Raw genomic sequence first — 19,614 nt, 5'->3', positions numbered from 1 at the left:
GGCAACGACAAAATATTTTCCAGTTTCTGGAGGGGGACACTTTCTTTTCTAAATAGAATTCTATACCCAGCAAACTACAAATGAAGTGTGACAGTAGAATTTGGTTTCCCAAAAAATGTGGAATTTTTCAGGAAGTTATTGGAGAATGAGAAGGTAAATCAAGGATTGAAAAAGATTCCAGAGACAAGGATCTGGCCTAAGAGAATTTCTTGATGAGGATGAAGAGAAGAACCAGGACAATATTTGCACAGGAGGCCTGGAGAGCATTCCATCCAAACTGGAGCAGGAAGATGTTGGCTCCACAAGGGATGGCCCTTGTGGGTCTGCCTGGCTGTCCTGAGAGGCATTTTACAGCTCTGCCATAGAGTCTGGGATTTCTAGTGATGGGTACTAGCAAGCCATACAAACCAACAAAGAAAAAGCAAGGTAAAACAAAACAAAATGAAAAAAAAAAAAACAGGAAAAACAAAATATTTATGTCACAAGAAAGAGATCAAAAACATTATATACTGCAAGGCTGGGCTGTGCACAATATTTACAGAGTCATGGTTATGTAAAAGCTGGATACTGATTTAACCAAAATATCATATCACTATATTTGGAGGGTGAAAGGAAAGGCAGCATCGTGGAACACATCATCTAAGAAGCCTACATCCTCATCTTCTGTGATTAGGTAGGAATCGTGCAGATAATATAATATGATTGTAGATGATTCCTACGTGGTAGGAATTCAGTAGACAGGATCTAAAATATTTTAAAACCAAGAAATAACTCTCAAGCAGTTGACATTCATGGAAATATGAAAGTAAATACCAGAAGAAACAGCTAAAACAGTTGAAAGTTGTTGCTTCTGAGAAGTAGGACTCGGGGGTAGGAAGAGGCGGAGCAGGAAACTGCTGCTTTTCATTAAAAGCCTTGCAATACCACTTGATTTTTAAATTATGTACATATATTGCTTTGATAAAAATAATAATTAAATTTAAAATCATCATGAATTTTTAGCATAGCTGGAAGGCCTGGGCAGCTATCACGGGTAGCACGTTTCTTATCCCCCTTTACAAATGGGGCAGAACAAGCGTGGGTGGTGATGGTTGCTATGGTTTCTCCGACATCTCTGCTCCCAGGAAAACCCCTTGTCATGGTGCCAGGTCCTAAGGAGCTTCCCAGAATGACAGGAGCAGGCTCCGGCCTGAATTCTGAGTGTCCAGGGCATAGGAACCTACAGCAGCCAGCTGAGATGCTAGGCTCCCTCTCAGAGTGGGCCTCTGTGCTGGATACAGGGTCTCAACAGATATCCGAGGACTTTGAAGAAATGAGGCCATAAATCAGAAACACCATTGGAGGCAGGTATCCATTAGCATGAGAAGCAGCCTGACCTTTTTTCATTCTGGAAAGATGTGCGTAATGCACATGCTAAGCATGATGCAGAAAATACGTGTGTTCTAGTTAAAACTCCCAGCCGGTGCAAGGGTCTGAGGAGAACAGCTAGGAAGCAGATGAGACAGCTCCAACCTCAGACCTCATGTCCCCAATTTAGTAAATCTCAACTGCACACCTACTATGTGCCAGGCACCTCAGTGATACAGATGAAGGGCCCAGTCCAGGTTTTCAAAGTTTATAATCTAGGGAATATCTGAAGGGCTCTTTTTAGATGGCAGATGGAAATTTATTCACCCAACAGCTTTCATATAAAGTGTCTAAGGAGTACCAGGCATTTGCAGTCTTTTTGGGGAACATGTCAGCAATTAAGTGTCACCAAGCGCTGTGATAGATAGAAGATAGATTGAGAATCTAGGAGGGGATAGTCGGTTCCAGAAAGGAGGGGACAAGGATATCTAAAGGGAGGCTTTAGAGAGAAGTTGACCTTTGGTTTTAGTCTCAGGCCTGTTTGCCAGGTTGCTGGGCAGCATGTGGGAGTTAGAGGAAAATCTGAGGACCTGGAGAGCTGAAGTCCTGAGCAGAGGGAGGGGAATGAGGAGCAGAGGCCAAGAACAGCCTAGAGCGTGCAAGGGCATCTGCATCTACGGAAGAGACCTGGGGTTGAAGAGATAGGTAGAGGCCAGATCACCAGGGGCCTGTGTGTTCTGCAAAAGCGTAGATGTTCTCTTGGGAGTCCTGCTAAAGTGTAATGCTCTGACCAGCAGCATCAGCATCACCTGGGAGCTTGTTAGATGCATAGAATCCCTGCCCCCTGCAACCCCAAAGTCTGTGTTGCAACAGGATCCTCCAGGAGATTTGTGTGCACATCCAAATGTAAGAAGCTCTGATCCAGACCACTGCTCCCCACCATTTGGAAGAATGAGGATGTCTTCTTAACATCAAAATATTTCTCAGGCATTACCCCACATGAAAACTCTGGTGCTTTTTTAATTCATTGAGAGAATATTGTATAACAAAAAGTTGCTATGAATCCAGTAATGCTCTGGATGATTTTGAATTCTACAATCACATCACAATCTATATACATGAGCCACTTAGCAATCTGGTTGTACCTAACTTCCACCATCGGTGTGTGTAAACAGAATTTTTACGAATAGAATCTTAATCATCCACCAACTTTCCCTACAATTTAGACATTTTCTGATGGCATTTCAAGGGTGATAATCTCCTGAACACCAGTTACCCACCCAGATGAGCCTTCTTATCAAGTAATTTATAATCTCTGAGACTGAATGCACTAGGAAAACTCATTATTTAAAGAATCCTTCAGATAAATATTTTGGTAATAAGACTAGCCCCAACTCCACACCCAGTACTTTCACAAATGTATGTTTTGCAAATATTCTGTTTAGCAGGAATATGCAACGTTTCTCAGTTGCATAACCAAGACCTAACATTAACTATCTCCTTCCCCAACATAGGTACATCACCCCACAGTGTATAAGGTGCTTTCCCACATTCCATCCACTGATGCTCATACACTTCTATGATGTAGACAGGGCAGTTCTAGTCATCTAACAGATTAACTCATTTTAAAATGCAGTAAGCAGCTGGGCACGGTGGCTCATGCCTGTAATCCCAGCACTTTGGGAGGCTGAGGCAGGTGGATCGCCTGAGGTCAGGAGTTTGAGACCAGCCTGGCCAACATAGAGAAACCCCATCTCCACTAAAAATAAAAAATAAAAAAATAAAATAAAATAAGAAACTAGCCAGGCACGGTGGTGCATGCCTGTAATCCCAGCTACTCAGGGGGTTGATGCAGGACAGTCGCTTGAACCCGAGAGGCAGAGGTTGCAGTGAGCCGAGATCACGCCATTGCACTCCAGCCTGGGCGACACAGTGAGACTGCATCTAAAAATAAATATATATATATATGCAGTAAGCAGAGACATTGAGTGACTTTCCCATAACCTCATGGCTAAGAAGTATTAGAATAGGATTTGAATCCACATCTTCTGATTTGGTCCTCCTTGGTTTTTTCCACACAAAGCTAGTGTTCCTTAAAAACGAAAAAAGAAAAAAAAAAGATTGCTTTGGGTAACATTCAGATCAACAAAGTATAACATGTTTTTGCTGCAGGATGTCATAGGGTCTTTAAAATACTAGTGTGCTCCATGGCTCTGCAGGAGGGGCTGAAGTTTGCAGCCTTCGCCAAACTCTTGTGGACACTTGATAACATCTCCTGGATCACCAGCCGTTGGTAAGAACACTGCTGCATCACGCTGCCACCCAGAACAGACATCATTGCAGCCCATCTCGCGTGGGGACACAATGTTGATGTTTTTCTTCCTCCAGAAGTTTGCCTAGCTTCCAAATATCACCTGTGAGCAATCAAGCGTGAGCTTGCCCGTCGTTGTGCTGATTTCGGATCTTCTTAGCTAGGGATGCTGCCTTACCGTGCCTATCTGCCAGGGAAGGGTTGGAGAGGAAGGACAAGATACACATTGCCCAATTTTAGATAGGCAGCAATTTGTGAATTCTTTGTGCTATCTTTAGAAAAATCAGCCTCTTCTGACTTGATGTGAGCTCTGAACAGTCACATCTATTTTTTTCAAATCTATTTTGCAGGAGATTAAAATGAGATGCAGTGAAGTGAAGACCTTTGCACATGGCCCCCAGCTCGTAGAATTTTACAGCCCAAAGTAACCTGAGAGATCAGCCCCTACTTCATTTGAACAAAAAGGAAACTAAAGCTCAGAGGCAATATAACTTGCCTGAGGTCACACAGCAATTAAGTGGTGGGGCTAAGAGTCAAACCCAGGTCTCTGTGATTTCAGAGCCTATGTTTTTCTTGATGCACTTCTCTGCCTTTCTTCCCTGGCCTCGGGCTTTCCCTGGATTTCTCTGGTCTGAGCAGGGGAGCAGGGCCTAAAATGACACCTCTGGTTCACTTCAAACAGCATCAGCAGGCCCTTTGCACCAGGATCTCAAGGCTGGGGCTGGGACTCTGGTCCTTGTTACTATCTCTGTCCCACATTCACTGAACTCCTAAGATGAAAGAACAAAGGCTGCTGAGCCCACTGCAAATTAAACTCTTCTTCCCCATCCTTCCCTGTCCAGCTTGGAACTTTATCAGCTTGTCATCTGAGACCAATGTGGCTTCTAGCCCACTAACAAAAGGCAGAGGAGGGTGAGGAATCTAGAGACCTGGATCCCAGCCACTGCCCGCCTGCCACTTGCCATGTGGCCCTTGGCCCCTGTCTTCTCTGTGAGCTTCCATTTTCTCATCTGAAAGGTGAAAAGTTAGTTAAATTGTCAAGGGGTCTCCGAGCTGCAAAATTCTATGCAGCCGTGAGTCATTGGCCCCAGTATGTCCTTTACTTTCTATGAGCTTTGATTTCTTTATCTGAAAAATGAGCATGATGTAAAAAATATAAAATAAAATGTAATGAAATGGAGATATTGACGCCTGCCTCAGGACAGCTGGGAGGGGCCAGCAGGATCAAGTCTGTGAAACCCCGAAGCTTACCGTATGTGTGCCAAGATTGTCTTTCGCCATGACCCAGAGGGGATGCAAAGCTCAGCAGCTCAGGGTCCCAGCCTGCAAAGTCCCAAAGGCCCCAAACCAATGAAGAATGTGGTCAGTGATGCTAGAAAGTCACAAAGTATGTGAGCAAGGCCACATGGCAGGGGGCAAAAAGCACAGGCCTTGGAGCCCAGCAGACAAGGGTTGCATTCTGGATCTGCTTTGTGTGGCTAGGGCCAGCTGACCTCTCTGAGCCTGTTTCCATGTTTGCAAAATGGGGGCACCTACCTCTAAGGGTAACTGTGAGGTGTTAACGAAATGGTCAGCTGGCCTCTGACCATGTCCCTGCCACTCTGGCCTCCTTGCTGTTCTCGAAGTGGGCCCATTGTACACCTGTTCCAGAGCCTTGGCACTTGCTGTTCCCTCTGCCTGGAACACTTTCTCCTGGGTCATCCCATGGCTCTTTGCTCACTTCATTCTGGTTACTACACAAACACCATCACCTTGAACAGGCCTTTCCTGACTCCCAGCGAAGAGAACCACACCTGTCCTGCCCTTCCTCTGCGTCACTTCTCCTGGCACTTTTCTCTGCCAGCCTGATGTTACAAGTGTACCTGTTCACTGTCGTCCGCCTCCCCCATCCGAACATGAGCTCCAGGACGACAGAGACTTCACCGTGCTGTTGGCTTCACTGTGCTGGATAGGGGTCTCCACAGGTGTCCGAGGACTCCGGAGAAATGATGCCATAAATAAGAAACACGCTTGGAGGCAGGTATCCATTTAGCAGCCAGAAGCAGCCTGACTTTTTTCATTCTGGGAAGATGTGCTTCATGCACACGCTAAGTGTGATGCAGAAAATATACATGATTTAGTTAAAACTCCAAGCCAGCCAGGCAAGGGTGCAAGGCCGGTGGCACGTGCTCATGGTAGACATTCAATGCATAACTGTCCAGGGAGTGAGGGAACGAATGTGGACTGCTGTGAAGCATCCAGCTCTGGGTCTTGTCCTTAAGAAGGTCAGTTCTTCTTTTCCGTTTCTACGAACTCCAAAGCAGCATCTCAGGAAATGCTTTAGGGAAATAAGAATAAATAAGAAAAATGTTCCTATATTTCAGAGAGAGTTTCTCTCTTTCTTGCTTTCTCTCTCTCGCACACACATACACTAATACACGTCTGCCTGCACACACACACAGGCACACACACACACAGGCACACACACACTTTACAGTCCCCTAGGGAATGCAGAGCAGTGCCACAGCAGCTGCTTGACAGTGGCAGCCAGAGATGCCACTGCTGGGTGTGAGTGGCCCAGCTGCTGATGAGCCAAGCCCCTCCTCGTGCCTGGGTGACACAGGGACACTCCAGGCCCATTTGTCTGATGATAGGTAGCAGTGAGGCCCAAAGGATGGGCCTTAATAAACAGGTCCCCAGGGATTAAGCCACATGATTAAATGAGCAGCAGAGACCAGAAAGGTATCAGCCGCCCAAGACAAGAATGCCAACCACGGCCCTTCAGGGGATGGCCCGGGCAGGCTTTGCTGCCCCTGCCCAGCCCCCATGCACTTGTCAGCCTCTGGCCTGAAGTCCCTACAGAGCTGCCCACTCACTGGGCTGCAGCAGGGGTTCTGAGCTGGCTCAGCAGGTTTCATGTGGACCCAGCTTGGCCACAAACTCCCTGTGAGATCCGCACAGATCCACCCGCCTTTCAGCATCTCGGTGGCACATCTGTAAAACAAGGAGGGTGGGATCCTGTGTCTCAGAGGTGAGTTATGCAATCCTGTGTCTCAGAGGTGAATTGTGCACATTTGTTCACTTCACCAAGCATTTTTGAGTTCCACCCCATGCCAGGCACTGTGATTATAAACATAAGTAAACATTGACCCTGTCCCCAAGAGGTCTCTCAGTCTTAATAGAGAGGGAGTTGGGATCAAGTATGAACATGGTAAGTACTAGACATTGGGGTACGGAATGGAGGGAAAATGTCGAGGAGGTGGTGAGTGCAAAGGTGGGTAGAGGGTAACCACATGGAAGACGAGAGGAAGGGCCAGTCTACATGGAGGGACCAGCATGAGCAAAGAGGAACATAAAACAGCAACTGATCCCCATGGATCTTGTAAAAAGCCAGAAATACTGAATTCATGATGGTGATGGTGATGATGACACTGCAAATTGTTGAGTTATTAAGCTAAACTCTGTGCTAAGAACTTTCCATGCAATGGCTCATTTAAGCCTCGCAACAGCTCTATGAAGAACAATCCATTTTGATGTTCATACCCATTTTCAAAAAGAGAAAAATTAGGCTCCAAGAGATTAAATAACTTGCTATAGTTCACAGAACTGAACTAGACTTCAACTTGCCTGACCCCACAGCCCCAAGCATTTAATCAATTTCTCCTAGGCTCTCTCTGGTTCTGACGCTCCAGGTCCAAGAGGTCTGCATTTCTGCCTCTCTCAGAAAGTCTGACTCACTTGTCTGGGAAACAGGCACACTATCTCTGGGGAGATCCTTAAAGAGGTGTCGAGTAAAAGGGGCAGAGCTAGGACTAGGGGACAAAATCTATAAGCAGGCAGTTTTCAACCAAAATAAGAGTGAACTTTCAAAACCATGAGCTGCCCCTTCAGGGAGGGAGGTCTCTATCCCTATGCACTTGCTCAAACACAATGGCCGTCCTTCCCTGTGTGGTACCACAGAGGGGACTCCTGCTATCTATCAGGAGTTAAGTGAGAGCCCATGGGAGATCCACCAATCAGGACCCAAGCAGGGAAATCAACAGCACCCTCAAATTGAATACTAAAAGGGAAAATTAATCAAGGACTGTTAACAAAGGCATAGGCAAGGCTTGGGAAAGCAATACAGGAGGGTGCAGCATCCTGGGACTGGTAGCAGGGAGAGCCATTACCACCCCTCAGAAAGAAGGAAAGAAGCTGGTGTCAAAACCCAGAGAGAGGCGCTGTGAAGAGCTCTCCCTCCAGCCCGCAACCCAGAGCTGTGACCTTCCAAAGTGACGTGCAGCTAACCCACAGTGACCCAGCAAATGGAGTTGAGAGACTAGACACCCCGGCCTGACTCTGCTCTCTCCCTCCACTTTCCTACCTGGCCCACCATTGACTGATCCCAAGCCAGAGGGCAAGGGAGTCCATCAAGACAGTCTCTGCAAGTCAAACCCGTAGCACAGAGAGCAGGGTGGAGAAGCACTGGGGAAGAGGGTGCAAACAGAAGCTATCCCACACCCACACAAGGCCTTTGCTGCACTGTGACATGCCCCTTATATGGCTGGCCATTGTCCCACCCACTCCTCTGAAGCTGTCTGGGGAGCTAGGGTTCCCTCACTCAGCCACTGTTATAAAGTCATTTTTGTCCAAAGCAAGATTGCTTTGTATCAGCACATTCACTCTCTGAGCTCTGAAAACTCCCCCTAGCTATTCAGATAAACTTTTCTTCCTACTTCTTTCCAGTGTTTATTTTCTTGGCATGTTTTCTGTAACTTGCCAACATGAAAGATTTTAGCTTCTTTTATCGTGATGCACTTTCCCTGCCCCGTTATGCATTCTGCCCATTGCTCCTGCCTCTTCCTACAGGGCTCCCATATCCTTTCTGCATATTCAGAAAATGCACCTCCCTCCATGGCCAGGTAGATCTCACCTTGTACCATCTATGGCCAAGCTCTTGGAAAACGCTGGGAGACTGTGACTTCTGCAGGTTGAACTCCATCTTACCACACTCCTCTTGGTTCAGCATTATCTTTCATGTTACGTTGTCTGGGTTTCAACTTGGTGCCAATTAACAAGAACTCCCATGTGCATACTGTCTACATACTATGTATGTAGTAGCTTTCCCTTTCTGTCTGCGCGCTCTCTCTCCCTCTCTCTCTTTCTGTTCTTAAATCCTGGTGTTCATGATGTGTAAACAAATCATTCACTGCCCAGGGACCTACACTCTTTGAAGGAGCTTAGCGTTGAATCAGTTGCCGATAAGACAAATATGAGGATGTGAATGATTCTGTCCAGCACCAATTTGAGTTGTTACTATCAGGGTGGTCACACTGGGCCCACAATCAGAAGGGCCACTTACTTAGTTTAATGCTCTTGAGATTGCTGTCTTGAAATTCTTTTATTTTTTAATAGCAATGCTTACTTTTATAAATTTTTAACAACTTTTTTTTTAACAAGGGGTCCTGCATTTTCATTTGGCACTGGGACCCACAGACTATGAGTGCAGTCCCAGTTATTGTTACTGTTATTGTTGCTGTGTTGTTGTTGTGTGTGCAGCCCCACCTGCATCCCAGCAGGTGAGCATTCCTGAATTATGGGGTGCTGGCATTTACCAGTGTTCTCCAGAACCTGGGCAGACTCACAGCTGCCCAGATACAGCAGGGAACAGCAGACACAAGCAAGGGATACTTCCTCACTCATTTCTTCCATTCAACAAACATTTATTGAGCCTTGCTCTGTGCCAGCTACTGTGCTAGGGACATTAGGGGTGATGACAAAGAAAAAGATATCCCATGCCCTCAGCCCCCATTCAGAACTCCAGAGCTATGAATTAAGGCATCTGCTCACACTAAATAAACCACACTCCTGGTAGAGTAGAAAGAGTGCCACATCAGAACTCAGGAGACCTGGCTTCTAGCCCCTGCTCTGCTCTTGACTTGCTGTGTGACACTGGACAAGTCACTTCCCCTTCCTGGACTAGATCACTGCCCAAAGGCAGATGACCTCGGACCTTTATCAGAATTTCTGGAAATGCAGATTCCTGGTCTCCACCCCAGAGTAACTGAATCAGAATTTCTGGGAGTGGATCCCAGGAAGCCTCACCCTAGCCGTCTAGGAGATTTTAACTTGCATTCTAGCTTGGGAACCTCCAAAGTGGATGGTGTGAGGTTGCCTTGGCTCTAACAGTCCACATTTGGTAACTTCAGCTCTCAAGTTGGGTCTTCAACTCAACACTGTGCCATGCCCAGGAAAGGGAAGAGAGTGAGGCAGGGAGGTGCTCTTCACTACCAACCTGGAAAGCAATCTTCAGAGGGACACCAAGGGCAATTCTGGTAAGAAATAGAAAGAAATGCATCTGGAGATGTGCAAATAGGGCTTTGGGGAAAGCAGGGTAGAGGATCTGGAACTAAAGTCGTGGTTTGACCACGAAGACACACTGATCTGCTGCTCAGAACCCTGCCCAAACTACCCAGGACTCCAGAAAAGGGCCTCTCCAGAGCACCTGCTTAGGAAGGCAATATGGCGGAGCCCTTGTCACCCCCTCAGCTCTGGGTGGGCTGTAGTCTGCTCATAGCTGGATATTCTAGAACTGTGCTATCCAGTAATGTTTTCAGTAGCCACATGGGGCTATTTAAACTTAAGTTTTAATTAATTAACATTAAATAAAATGAAAAATTCAGTTCCTCAGTCACACAAGCCACCTTTTGTAACTGGCGCCTACCATGTTGGGCAGCACAGGGAATACCACATTCCCATCTTAGCAGAAAGTTCCAGTGGACAGCAGTGTTCTAAAGAGAGAAGAAACCTTACCTATCACCTGCTCCCACTCATGTTCATCCAGCCACTGGGTGTTTGTAAAAAACGAGGCTACTTTAGGATTTTACTCTTGGCTACAGCTACTGCTGCTTTCAGAATAAGCTAGCACCACTTCCAAATCCGAACCCAGTTCGATTAGCCTTGGGCGGTTCTCACTAAGAGAGGCACACCAGGCCTGTCTGTTTTGCCCATTACTCATGCCATTTCTGACAGGAAGGCTTCATTTCTCATTTCACCTGTAAGACACAGGTCCTCTCCTTTGAGCCTGTCTTACTGGCTGTAAGATTTCTTAAGCTCAGTTGTATAGCAGGCACACACGGCCTCAGCTAGCTCTCAAAAACAAGTTCTGGCATCTCTCCTGTTCCCTCCCACGGCTCACTGAAGGAGCCTTCAGTTCCTCCCAGCAGGGGCATCCCTGTCATCCCAACAGCCCTCCACACTCACCCTTCTTCCCCATCTGAGTCTGTTTCTCAGGCTCCACACTCTCCTCAACCCCCGTCTTGGGCAGACTTTTGAAAACACAGCCACTGAAAGATGACTATTCAACCGCCTCATTCCATCCAGTTCTCCCTCTACTGAAGTTCTTCTCCCATATCTAAAAACCTTCCTTGAGGGTCCTTCTGAGGGCCAGGCCCTGTGTTAGGTGACAGGGCCCTGGACTGAATAAGATATGGTCTCCTCTCTTGAGGAATTCACCATCGATGGGAGAGATTGACACAAAGCCACTGGCATCCAGGAGCATAAGGACAGGAGTTTGGACAGGGTGATGCTGTACAGAAACCACAGAACAATGACTGTGCTGGAGGGAAGTGGGATGTGTTTGTAGATTGTCTGGATTCTCTCCCACTCCGTGAACCATATCCAAAAGGATTCCTGGCTGAGGGTCTCCTCGTCTAAATGATGAAAGCCCTGCCTACCCTTCCCTGGGGCCCTGTCTGCTTACTAGGCCTTTCTTTCCACACAGCCCCTGGCCTTGGAATTCTCACCCTGCTCCAGACCCCTGCGCCTACCTCAGTCAATGGCCCCCACCCTCTCCCTAGGTCGTGCCCTTCCCGTGGCTGGCTCCAGCCCTTCCTTCCCAGCCACTCTCTTCTGTACCAGCTTTAGTGTGTCCCCAAACCCCCTCCCCAACACAGCCTGAGTGCCGACATGTCCTCCCCCTCTCCATCCCTGACCCCCAACCCCATCATCATCTTCTCTCATTCCTGCATTCATCCATTCTCTCCCCATTTTTTAGTTTGAGAACATTCCTTGATTTGGACTCCAGGCTGGCCTTGTCCATTCATAAGTGATTGAGGTTTAACCCATAAATCTCCCATTTATTCATTCATTAGGCATCTCCTGAGTGCCTGGTGTATGCCTGGCCCTGTAAAGGAACTTTGAGGTCCAGAGAGACAGCCCAGAACTTGGCCTCAGGATGCTCCAGCCTGCTGGCGGAAACAGTTAAAGGCTCATGATGACATGCTGTGGCAGGGGCTCCAGCGGGCAGATGTGGAAGATACAACAGAGCAAGGGAAAGAGTTGCTTTGGGTGGGGTTGGGTAGCTGAATCTTCAGTGACAAGTGGGAAGATGGTCAGGTGGACAAGGTAGAAAGACACTCTGGGCAGAAGGAGATGCATTTGTGCAGAGTGGGGACCGGTGATGCCCAATCCAGGCAGCCCCGCATGGTGCCACGAGACAGAGGCTGCTCAGAACAAGGCTAGGGAAGGGGTGGGTAAGGAGCCTGGGGTCCTTGGAAACATGGGAGGGAGTTACACAATTTACATTTGGAAAGCTCATTCTGCAGACTATTTGGAGAAGGTAAGACAGAGAAAGGGACCTGGTAAAGGCTTATACAGTCCCATAAGTTCATTTTCCACCTATTGTGAGCACTAAACATTTAGGATGATGGCTCTGCACCGCCCCCAACCTCCCACTGCCAAGGGCCATTTCTTCTGCCAATGGAAAAAAAAGAAGGAAGCTTCTCTTCTACTTGGCCATTGCAGCCCCAAGGGGCAAACACCTTGGCATACAAGAAGGCCTTGCATTTTTATTCCACTGCTGTGTCACCATGTTTTCTTCCTCCTGATGTCCTCACCTTCAGCTCATGACTCAGAAGAAAAGTTAGTCAATAAAACAAAGGAGTTTGACTCATTTTATAATCCCATTCTACAGATTTGGCAACTGAGGCAAGGAGTTGGCCTGGCGAAGTGACCTGAATTTGTTTCCCATTGCTGCTGCAACAGATTACCACAAATGTAGTGGCTGAAAACAACACACATTCATTATCTTAAAATTCTGGAGGTCAGAAGTCCAAAATGGATTTCCCTAGGCTCAATAAAATCAAGGTTGTTGGCAGGCCTGTGTTCCTTTTGGCAGCTCTAGGGGAAAATTCATTCCCCCGCCTTTTCCTGCTTCTAGAAGCTACCTGCATCCCTGGGCTCATGGCTCCTTCCTCTGTCTTCAAAGCCAGCAGCATAGCATTTTTCCATTCTCTCTCTGACCTTGATCCTCCTGCCTCCCTTTCATAGGAACCTCTGTGATTACATTGGGTCCTACTTCCATAATTTAGGATAGTCTCTCCATCTCAAGAGCTTTAACTTAATCGCACCTGCAATGTCCCTTTTGCCGCGTAAGGTAACCTAGTCAGTTTCCGGAGGTGGGGATGTGGACACCTTTGGAGGCCATTATTCTGCTTATCACAGGGTCTTTTCAGCATCCCTTTGAGCTTTTCAATCCCAGGACTCCATGAGCATCTGTTGTTACTGACCCATGGCTCTGTCCGTCTTTGTTCTTTCAGAGGAAACGACATTTGAAGCAGGAGTGAAAGTTCAGATCCACAGTCAGTCTGAGCCACCTTTCATCCAAGAGCTGGGCTTTGGGGTGGCTCCAGGGTTCCAGACCTTTGTGGCCACACAGGAGCAGAGGGTAAGTTCCCTGGGCTCCCAGGATTGATGGTCCTCAACCTCCCCTGACCCCCTGCAGAGGCACAAGGAGGAGAAATGGAATTCCTACTTGGTCAAGGGCTTTACTGTGAAACTGGAGAAAGGTGTTGACTAACCTTCTTCACCAGTTCTCCTGTACCACCTGTTGGTTCCTAAAATTGGGCATGAAGGAAACCCGGCTCATTTTTCTTTTCACCAAGCTGGTTGGGTTTTTTCTTTTCCAGACGATTCTGTTACAGTTAACTTTTTGCACAAGTTAATTTAAAAAAAAAAAAAAATGTTTTTTTTTTTTTTGGCCAGGGGATGCTAAGGGAAACTGCTAACCAGGGTTTGATATGTTTCATCACTTGTGTTAATACAATTCAAAGCAGCCTACAAAAAGAAAAGGGGTGGAGGCGTCCCTCTCCCATCACAGAGTTTAAGTGGAGCAAACCCTTGTTACGTGGGCTCCTGCCTGCTCTCTTTGATATAGCGCTGGGGAGGGGACCTCACCCGTCCAGCTGGGCCTGCTGCATCAATTCTGTCTGTGGGTGGAGGGAGGACGGGCACAGCCTCACGTCTGAAGCGAGTCTTACATCTCAAAAGGGAGACCTTCGCAAACTCTCAGTAGGGAGGCAGTCTCAAAGCAGGACTGCGGAGAGACACGGACTCCGTTTCTTTCTCTTATCTCCTGGATACTTGTTGCCTGGTTTTCCTAGAATAAACGCTGGAAAGACTGTAACTGGGAGGGAATCCTAAACGAATCATCTAAGACAAGTTTCTGGGGGAGACCTTAGGCAGAGCTAAGTCAGTGAGTAGTGAAGGCACCCGCTCTGGGGTGTGGGAAAGGGAGATTCAGGGAGAACCACGATGGAGGAGCAAGGAAAGATACATACACATAATGGATGAGCTCAGCTTGCTTTTAAAATGCAGATGGACAGGCAGCCTAGGTGAGCTGAGAGCCTGAGCTACTAGCCTAGGTGAGCTCCTGAGTACTGTCAAAAGTAAACAAAGCTGGACATGGGATGATATGGTGAGGGCAGATTTTAATCAGTTATATACTTTTGCAATAAGGAAGAGGGTGCAGCATGAGCTGAACTCAACCCCAATTCATAGAGAAGGCCCGGGTGTTTCAAAGAGAGAATGAGAGAGTGGGTAGAGGCAACAGCAAGGGCTTGAGCAACAGAGTCAGAGAAGTAAAAAATCACAAAAAACAGGAAGGGGCTTGGGTGCTGGTCCTTGTGAAAAGCATCTGGATTTGCTAACTGGTGCTTATTGAAGTTAGTTAGGCTCCTACCCTAACTAGCTCAAATGTCATCTTTCATCTGGTACTGATCACAGCTGTTTAGCCATTTTATAAAGTGATATTCTGCATTAAAAACTGGTTGTAGGGCTGGGCATGGTGGTTCATGCCTGTAATCCCAGCACTTTGGGAGGCCAAGGCAGGAGGATCGCTTGAGCCCAGAAGTTCAAGACCAGCCTAGGCAACATCATGAGACCTTATCTCTATTTAAAAAAAAAAAAAAAAAATTACTTAGGCATGGTGGTGCATGCCTGTGATCCCAGCTACTTGGGCAGTGGAGGTGGAAGGATCACTTGAGCCTGGGAGGTACAGGCTACAGTAAGCTGAGATTGCACCACTGCCCTCCAGCCTAGGAGACAGAGCTAGACCCTGTCTTAAAAAAAAATGAAATAAAATAAAAAACTGGTCATAAATCTATACATAAGCGATATTATTTTTTACTCTCTGGGAAAGTGTTGATGGCGTAGGCCTCACAAACTGTGCCCTGTACACAATGCCTGGGCAGTTAATAAAGGCCAAGGTCAACCTTCACTGAAGCACACAGGGAATGGGATTGCAGCTTTGATGCAGGGGCAAGAGGTGCTGGAAGGTTAGTCTGGCCTCTATGGGCTCCCAGAGACTGAGACAAGTGGTGCAAGCAGAAAAGGGGATCTCCAAGGGTATGCAAGGTAGAAACCAAATGGTGCAACCAGGAAAATGTATCCTTGAGGACAAAGGAGGGCATAAGGATGGCAGGGGCAAAGTTCAAGGCTAAGGATTTGAGAGTCAAGAAGAGAGAGAACAACGATTATCCAGTAAAGGCATGCAGATGGACAGGCAGCCTAGGTGAGCTGAAAGCCTGAGCTACTAGACTAGGTGAGCTCCTGAGTACTGTCAAAAGTAAACAAAGCTGGACATGGGTTAACACGGCGAGGGCAGATTTTAATCAATTATTTACTTTTGCAGTAGGGAAGAGGGTGCAGCATGAGCTGAACTCAACCCCAATTCATAGAGAGGCCTTGGGTGTTTTAAAGAGAGAATGAGGGAATGGGTAGAGGGAACAGCAAGGGCTTGAGCAGCAGAGCCAGAGAAGTAAAAAATCACAAAAAACAAGGTATTGGTCCCTGTGAAAAGCATCTGGGTTTGCTAACTGGTGCTTATTGAAGTTAGTTAGGCTCCTACCCTCCCACAGAGATGGGGAGACAGGGGCCCTATATTCAGGTGTTGGCTGAAACAAACAGTAAGTAAATTCTCTTAGCAGCCTCGAGTTTTCTCAGGCAGGCACTTTAAGAGGGGATAGAGGCATTCTAGGGATGCGGCCTTGAGCTGTTAGAAACTATGCTAGTGTTTGTTCAAGTCTTCATAGGCCAACCAAGGGTGAGGCTTAGAAGAGAAGAAGGCCCAGAAGAGCCTGGCCAAAGTTTGATCAAGGAGAGAAAATCGGTCAGCACTCCCTTCTATTGTATGAATAAACCCACATCCCTTCAAAGAACCAGGCACAGGTTAGACTCATCAATATGTGTATAAATTGTGACTATCTAAAAGTAAATTTTTAATTAGTTGTCCATGGCAAATCTGACTTTGTGGCTTGTTGAACGTACCTACCCCCACTGTCATGAATTACTTACTTGTGTTGACATCTCTCTGCTATCTGCATTGTTATCAGCAGGCAGAATAAGTGAACAGCATTCCTTGGAACCCAGTGTGTAACTTCTCCCCACCGCTGGTAAAGGGTGGAGAGGAGGAGGTTCTCTGTAGGCTGCTATTTTTCATCAGCCTGAGAGATGTGCTTTTTCCTCCCCCAGTCCTGGATGATCTTCCATTAGTGAGATGGAAGAAATTTCTGGGCTGGGTGGGAAGTTGGAGCTATGACTTCTAGGAAGCCTTAAGTTTCTCTTTCCCTTCCCAATATGAAACAGAAGGACTCCCCTTGGTGAGTAGGATGAGGAAATAGAACATATTCCCAGCTTTGGAGGGCAAATTCGCTGTTAGCTTTGAAGTGTATTCTCAGAAAATCAGCCCCATTCATGTCTGTATTTTCATGATTATTATAACTAATAAGATATTTGTTAAACATTTTACAGTCTTCAAAGCATTTCCGCATCATCTCATTTCATCGTTTCATTTATATTAATAGAGAAATACAAAAACACATCCCAGAGCTAAATCTAATAATACATTATATTTACATGTGTATAAAAGGGCATATTCATAGGAAATAAGACTTGAAGGAAATCAGCCAAAATACCCACAGTGGGGGAATTATGAATGATTTATTTTCTTCTGTGGGCTTTCCGTCTCTTTCATGTTGTGACTTTGTTCTATTTATTGATACAGCAAATATTTGCTGAATACCTACTATGAGTGAAGTGGTAGAGATACAGTGGTAAACAAAACAGACCCCGTCTCCGCCCTCACAGAGCCTGTAGATTAGTGGTTTCTTTAACAAAGGAAAAAATAATGTTAAGTCAAGTATATTTTGGGGATTTAGCCCCAGCTGTATGATCTCATTCTGCGAGTATGCAAACCTATCCAGTTGATCCTGGTCCTCAGACACTTCATTTCATTAATTGTTAAGAGGCATATCTGTGTTCACATTTTAGCATTTCTGAAATAAGGATTTGTTTTACAATCAATTAAGTCTTAAAATTACAATAAGCAGTGTTTGTTTTTCTTTCTTGGTTATACATAAAATCGTGATGCATCTTATAGTATATGGTATATCAATAAAATGTGGCAACTACATTGCTATCAATCCAAGATTCTTCTGCTTTGGCTCAAAGTTTAAGGAAAGTGCAGGAAGGCCGGGGTGACAAGTGGTAGGAAGCAGAAAGCGCTTTCCTGGAAGGTTGGTGTGAATCATGCTAGGAAAATTGACTCCAGAGTAAGAGCCCTAAGAGGAACTAGTGGCTTAAAGGAATCCTACCATGAGTCTTTGTATACATGGGAAAGTCTTTTTGCGTGGTGAAAATTATCTCACCCATGCATAATTACACACACACCACACTTTCCAAATGTTTTAAATTTTATTTTATTGTCCTAAAGAATATACTCTTGGGCTGCAACCCAGTCCAAAGATTGCTTTCTTAACCTGCATTTGCCCTAAAAACAAATAAGCCAAGGTATGCCTTGGCTGCCTTCCTAAACAACCTTGAGAAGTGCCCTGGTTAGCTCAGTTGCTGTAGAAGCCCCTGCACAATCCCAGGACCACCAGAGACAGGTAGCCGGATAATATGCTGGAAGCAGAAATAGAACCCTGGGAGGGGTAAAAGAATAACAACAGTTCCTATCAGTGGAGCACATGCCACCTGCCAGGCATTATGCTTCAGGGACGCTTGAGGCACATTATCTCATGTAATCTGCCACAACAACCCTGCAAGGGAGGTACTGATATCTCCACTTTCCAGATGACAAAACTGCGCGGTTAAGTAACTTGTTCAAGGTTGCGTAGCTAGGGGAGCAGCAGGGTTGGGCTTCAAGCCCAAATCTGCCACGTTCCCACACCCATGCTCTTTCTGCTCTGCCACACTGCATGGGTGTAACTCAGGAAGACTCTCTGGAGAGAGCACACAGGGAGCTAATCCAGGGAGGGACTGGCTGGCAGGCTGGTCTTTTCTCACCATAAGCCCGAAGAAATAAGGCTACTCGGCACTGTGGAGAACAAATCAGCATAGTAGCCCAGAGGCCTGGATTCTAGTCCTGCTGTGTCATGGGACTTTGGATAGGTCACTGCCATCTCTGGGCCTCAGTTTTTCCGTCTATAAAATGAGAGGATTCCATGAGACGACCTCAAATGACCTCTAGCATTCACCACCTGGGAGTCCCTGCCCCTGCTCACTTAAGGACACAGGGATCACCAGGAAGTTTGGCCGACAGCAGTTCTGCACCCACTCCCTGCTCTGTCAGCTGGCTGGGGATGCTCATATGGTAAATTAGGACAAGAATGTGAGACAAACGATCTCCCCAGCTCTGGGAGGCAGAACCTAGGCTCCTACTAGAGAGAAGCGGGAGCTGGGGTGGAGTCGCCTAAAACTCTAAGAGAGAGGCTCTGGCTACCCTCCTTGGTAGTACCCCCTCCTCAACCCACATCCACAGTGGTCACAGCACTACCCAACATAACACCCTTACATTCCAGGGCTTTCTGTAACTTACAAAAATCTAAACCCCTTAGAATGGCTCTAGAGTCCCTGCCCAGCCTGGCCCCTGCTTACCTCTCCAGCCTCCTCATCTGCCTGTGGTTGACCAGCATGGACCCTACATCCCAATGATGCAGAACTGTCCACCAAACACCCCATTCTCTTTGATGACTGCCTCTGTGCATCTGTTCTCTGTGTTCCCTCTGCCCTTCTTTGTCTCATGTACCTGGCAAAGGCCTATTCACACTTCCAGATACCACCCAAAGGTCGTGGCCTTTAAGAACTTTGCTGTCTTATCCTGCCACCTTCCTAGGGATAGTTAGCCACTCCATACAACATTTTGTTCATTTATTCCCTCAGCAAGTACTTGCTGAGCACTGAATGTGCTGGGAAAATTAAGATAAGCAAGACCCTGTCTTGGAGCACTCACAGAATGAAGTGGGGGATTGGGCATTTTTTATCACACTCCTAAGGATAAAACATTCCCATGTAGGCTTACTTCATGTGGATCACTGCTCCTGACACCTACCTCTCCAGAACTGCCTTCTTTTACCTCTCGCAGCCCTTGTCTCTTATAGACTGGGAGCCCTCTGAGGGCAAGGATAGTGTCTTTTGGATTCTGTGGTCCCAGTGCCTTGCTTATAGATAAGTTCCATAAATGTGAGTTGTTGGAAGTACAACTGGATAATCAATCCAATGTTATGCTCTAATGCTCCCCGCTGCCTCCTCAACTCACCTCTGACAACTGTCCCATTAAAAGTCTGCCCTGAAGGCCCTTCCTCCTGAGGCGATGAAGCCAGGCTGTGATGGATGATCTAGTCATATTGTTTCTGGCTTAGACAAGCTAATCAAAGCAA

The 19,614-nt window shown here is 46.6% G+C and overlaps 1 protein-coding gene across 2 annotated transcripts in view; it reads left to right on the top strand.

The window, feature by feature from the left end:
• Positions 1 to 19,614, top strand: part of ASIC2 (acid sensing ion channel subunit 2) — a 1,127,000-nt gene that overhangs the window by 1,043,796 nt on the left and 63,590 nt on the right. For both annotated transcript variants that reach the window (NM_001271252.1, XM_028835771.2), the window contains 1 exon segment: positions 13,216 to 13,343. In NM_001271252.1, the coding sequence (NP_001258181.1) occupies positions 13,216 to 13,343 (128 nt within the window).

The sequence above is a fragment of the Macaca mulatta genome, chromosome 16 (assembly GCF_049350105.2).
Source record: "Macaca mulatta isolate MMU2019108-1 chromosome 16, T2T-MMU8v2.0, whole genome shotgun sequence".
Taxonomy (NCBI): Eukaryota; Metazoa; Chordata; class Mammalia; order Primates; family Cercopithecidae; genus Macaca; species Macaca mulatta.
Note: the sequence above shows the minus strand (reverse complement) of the source record. Positions and strands in the feature narration are given on the sequence as shown.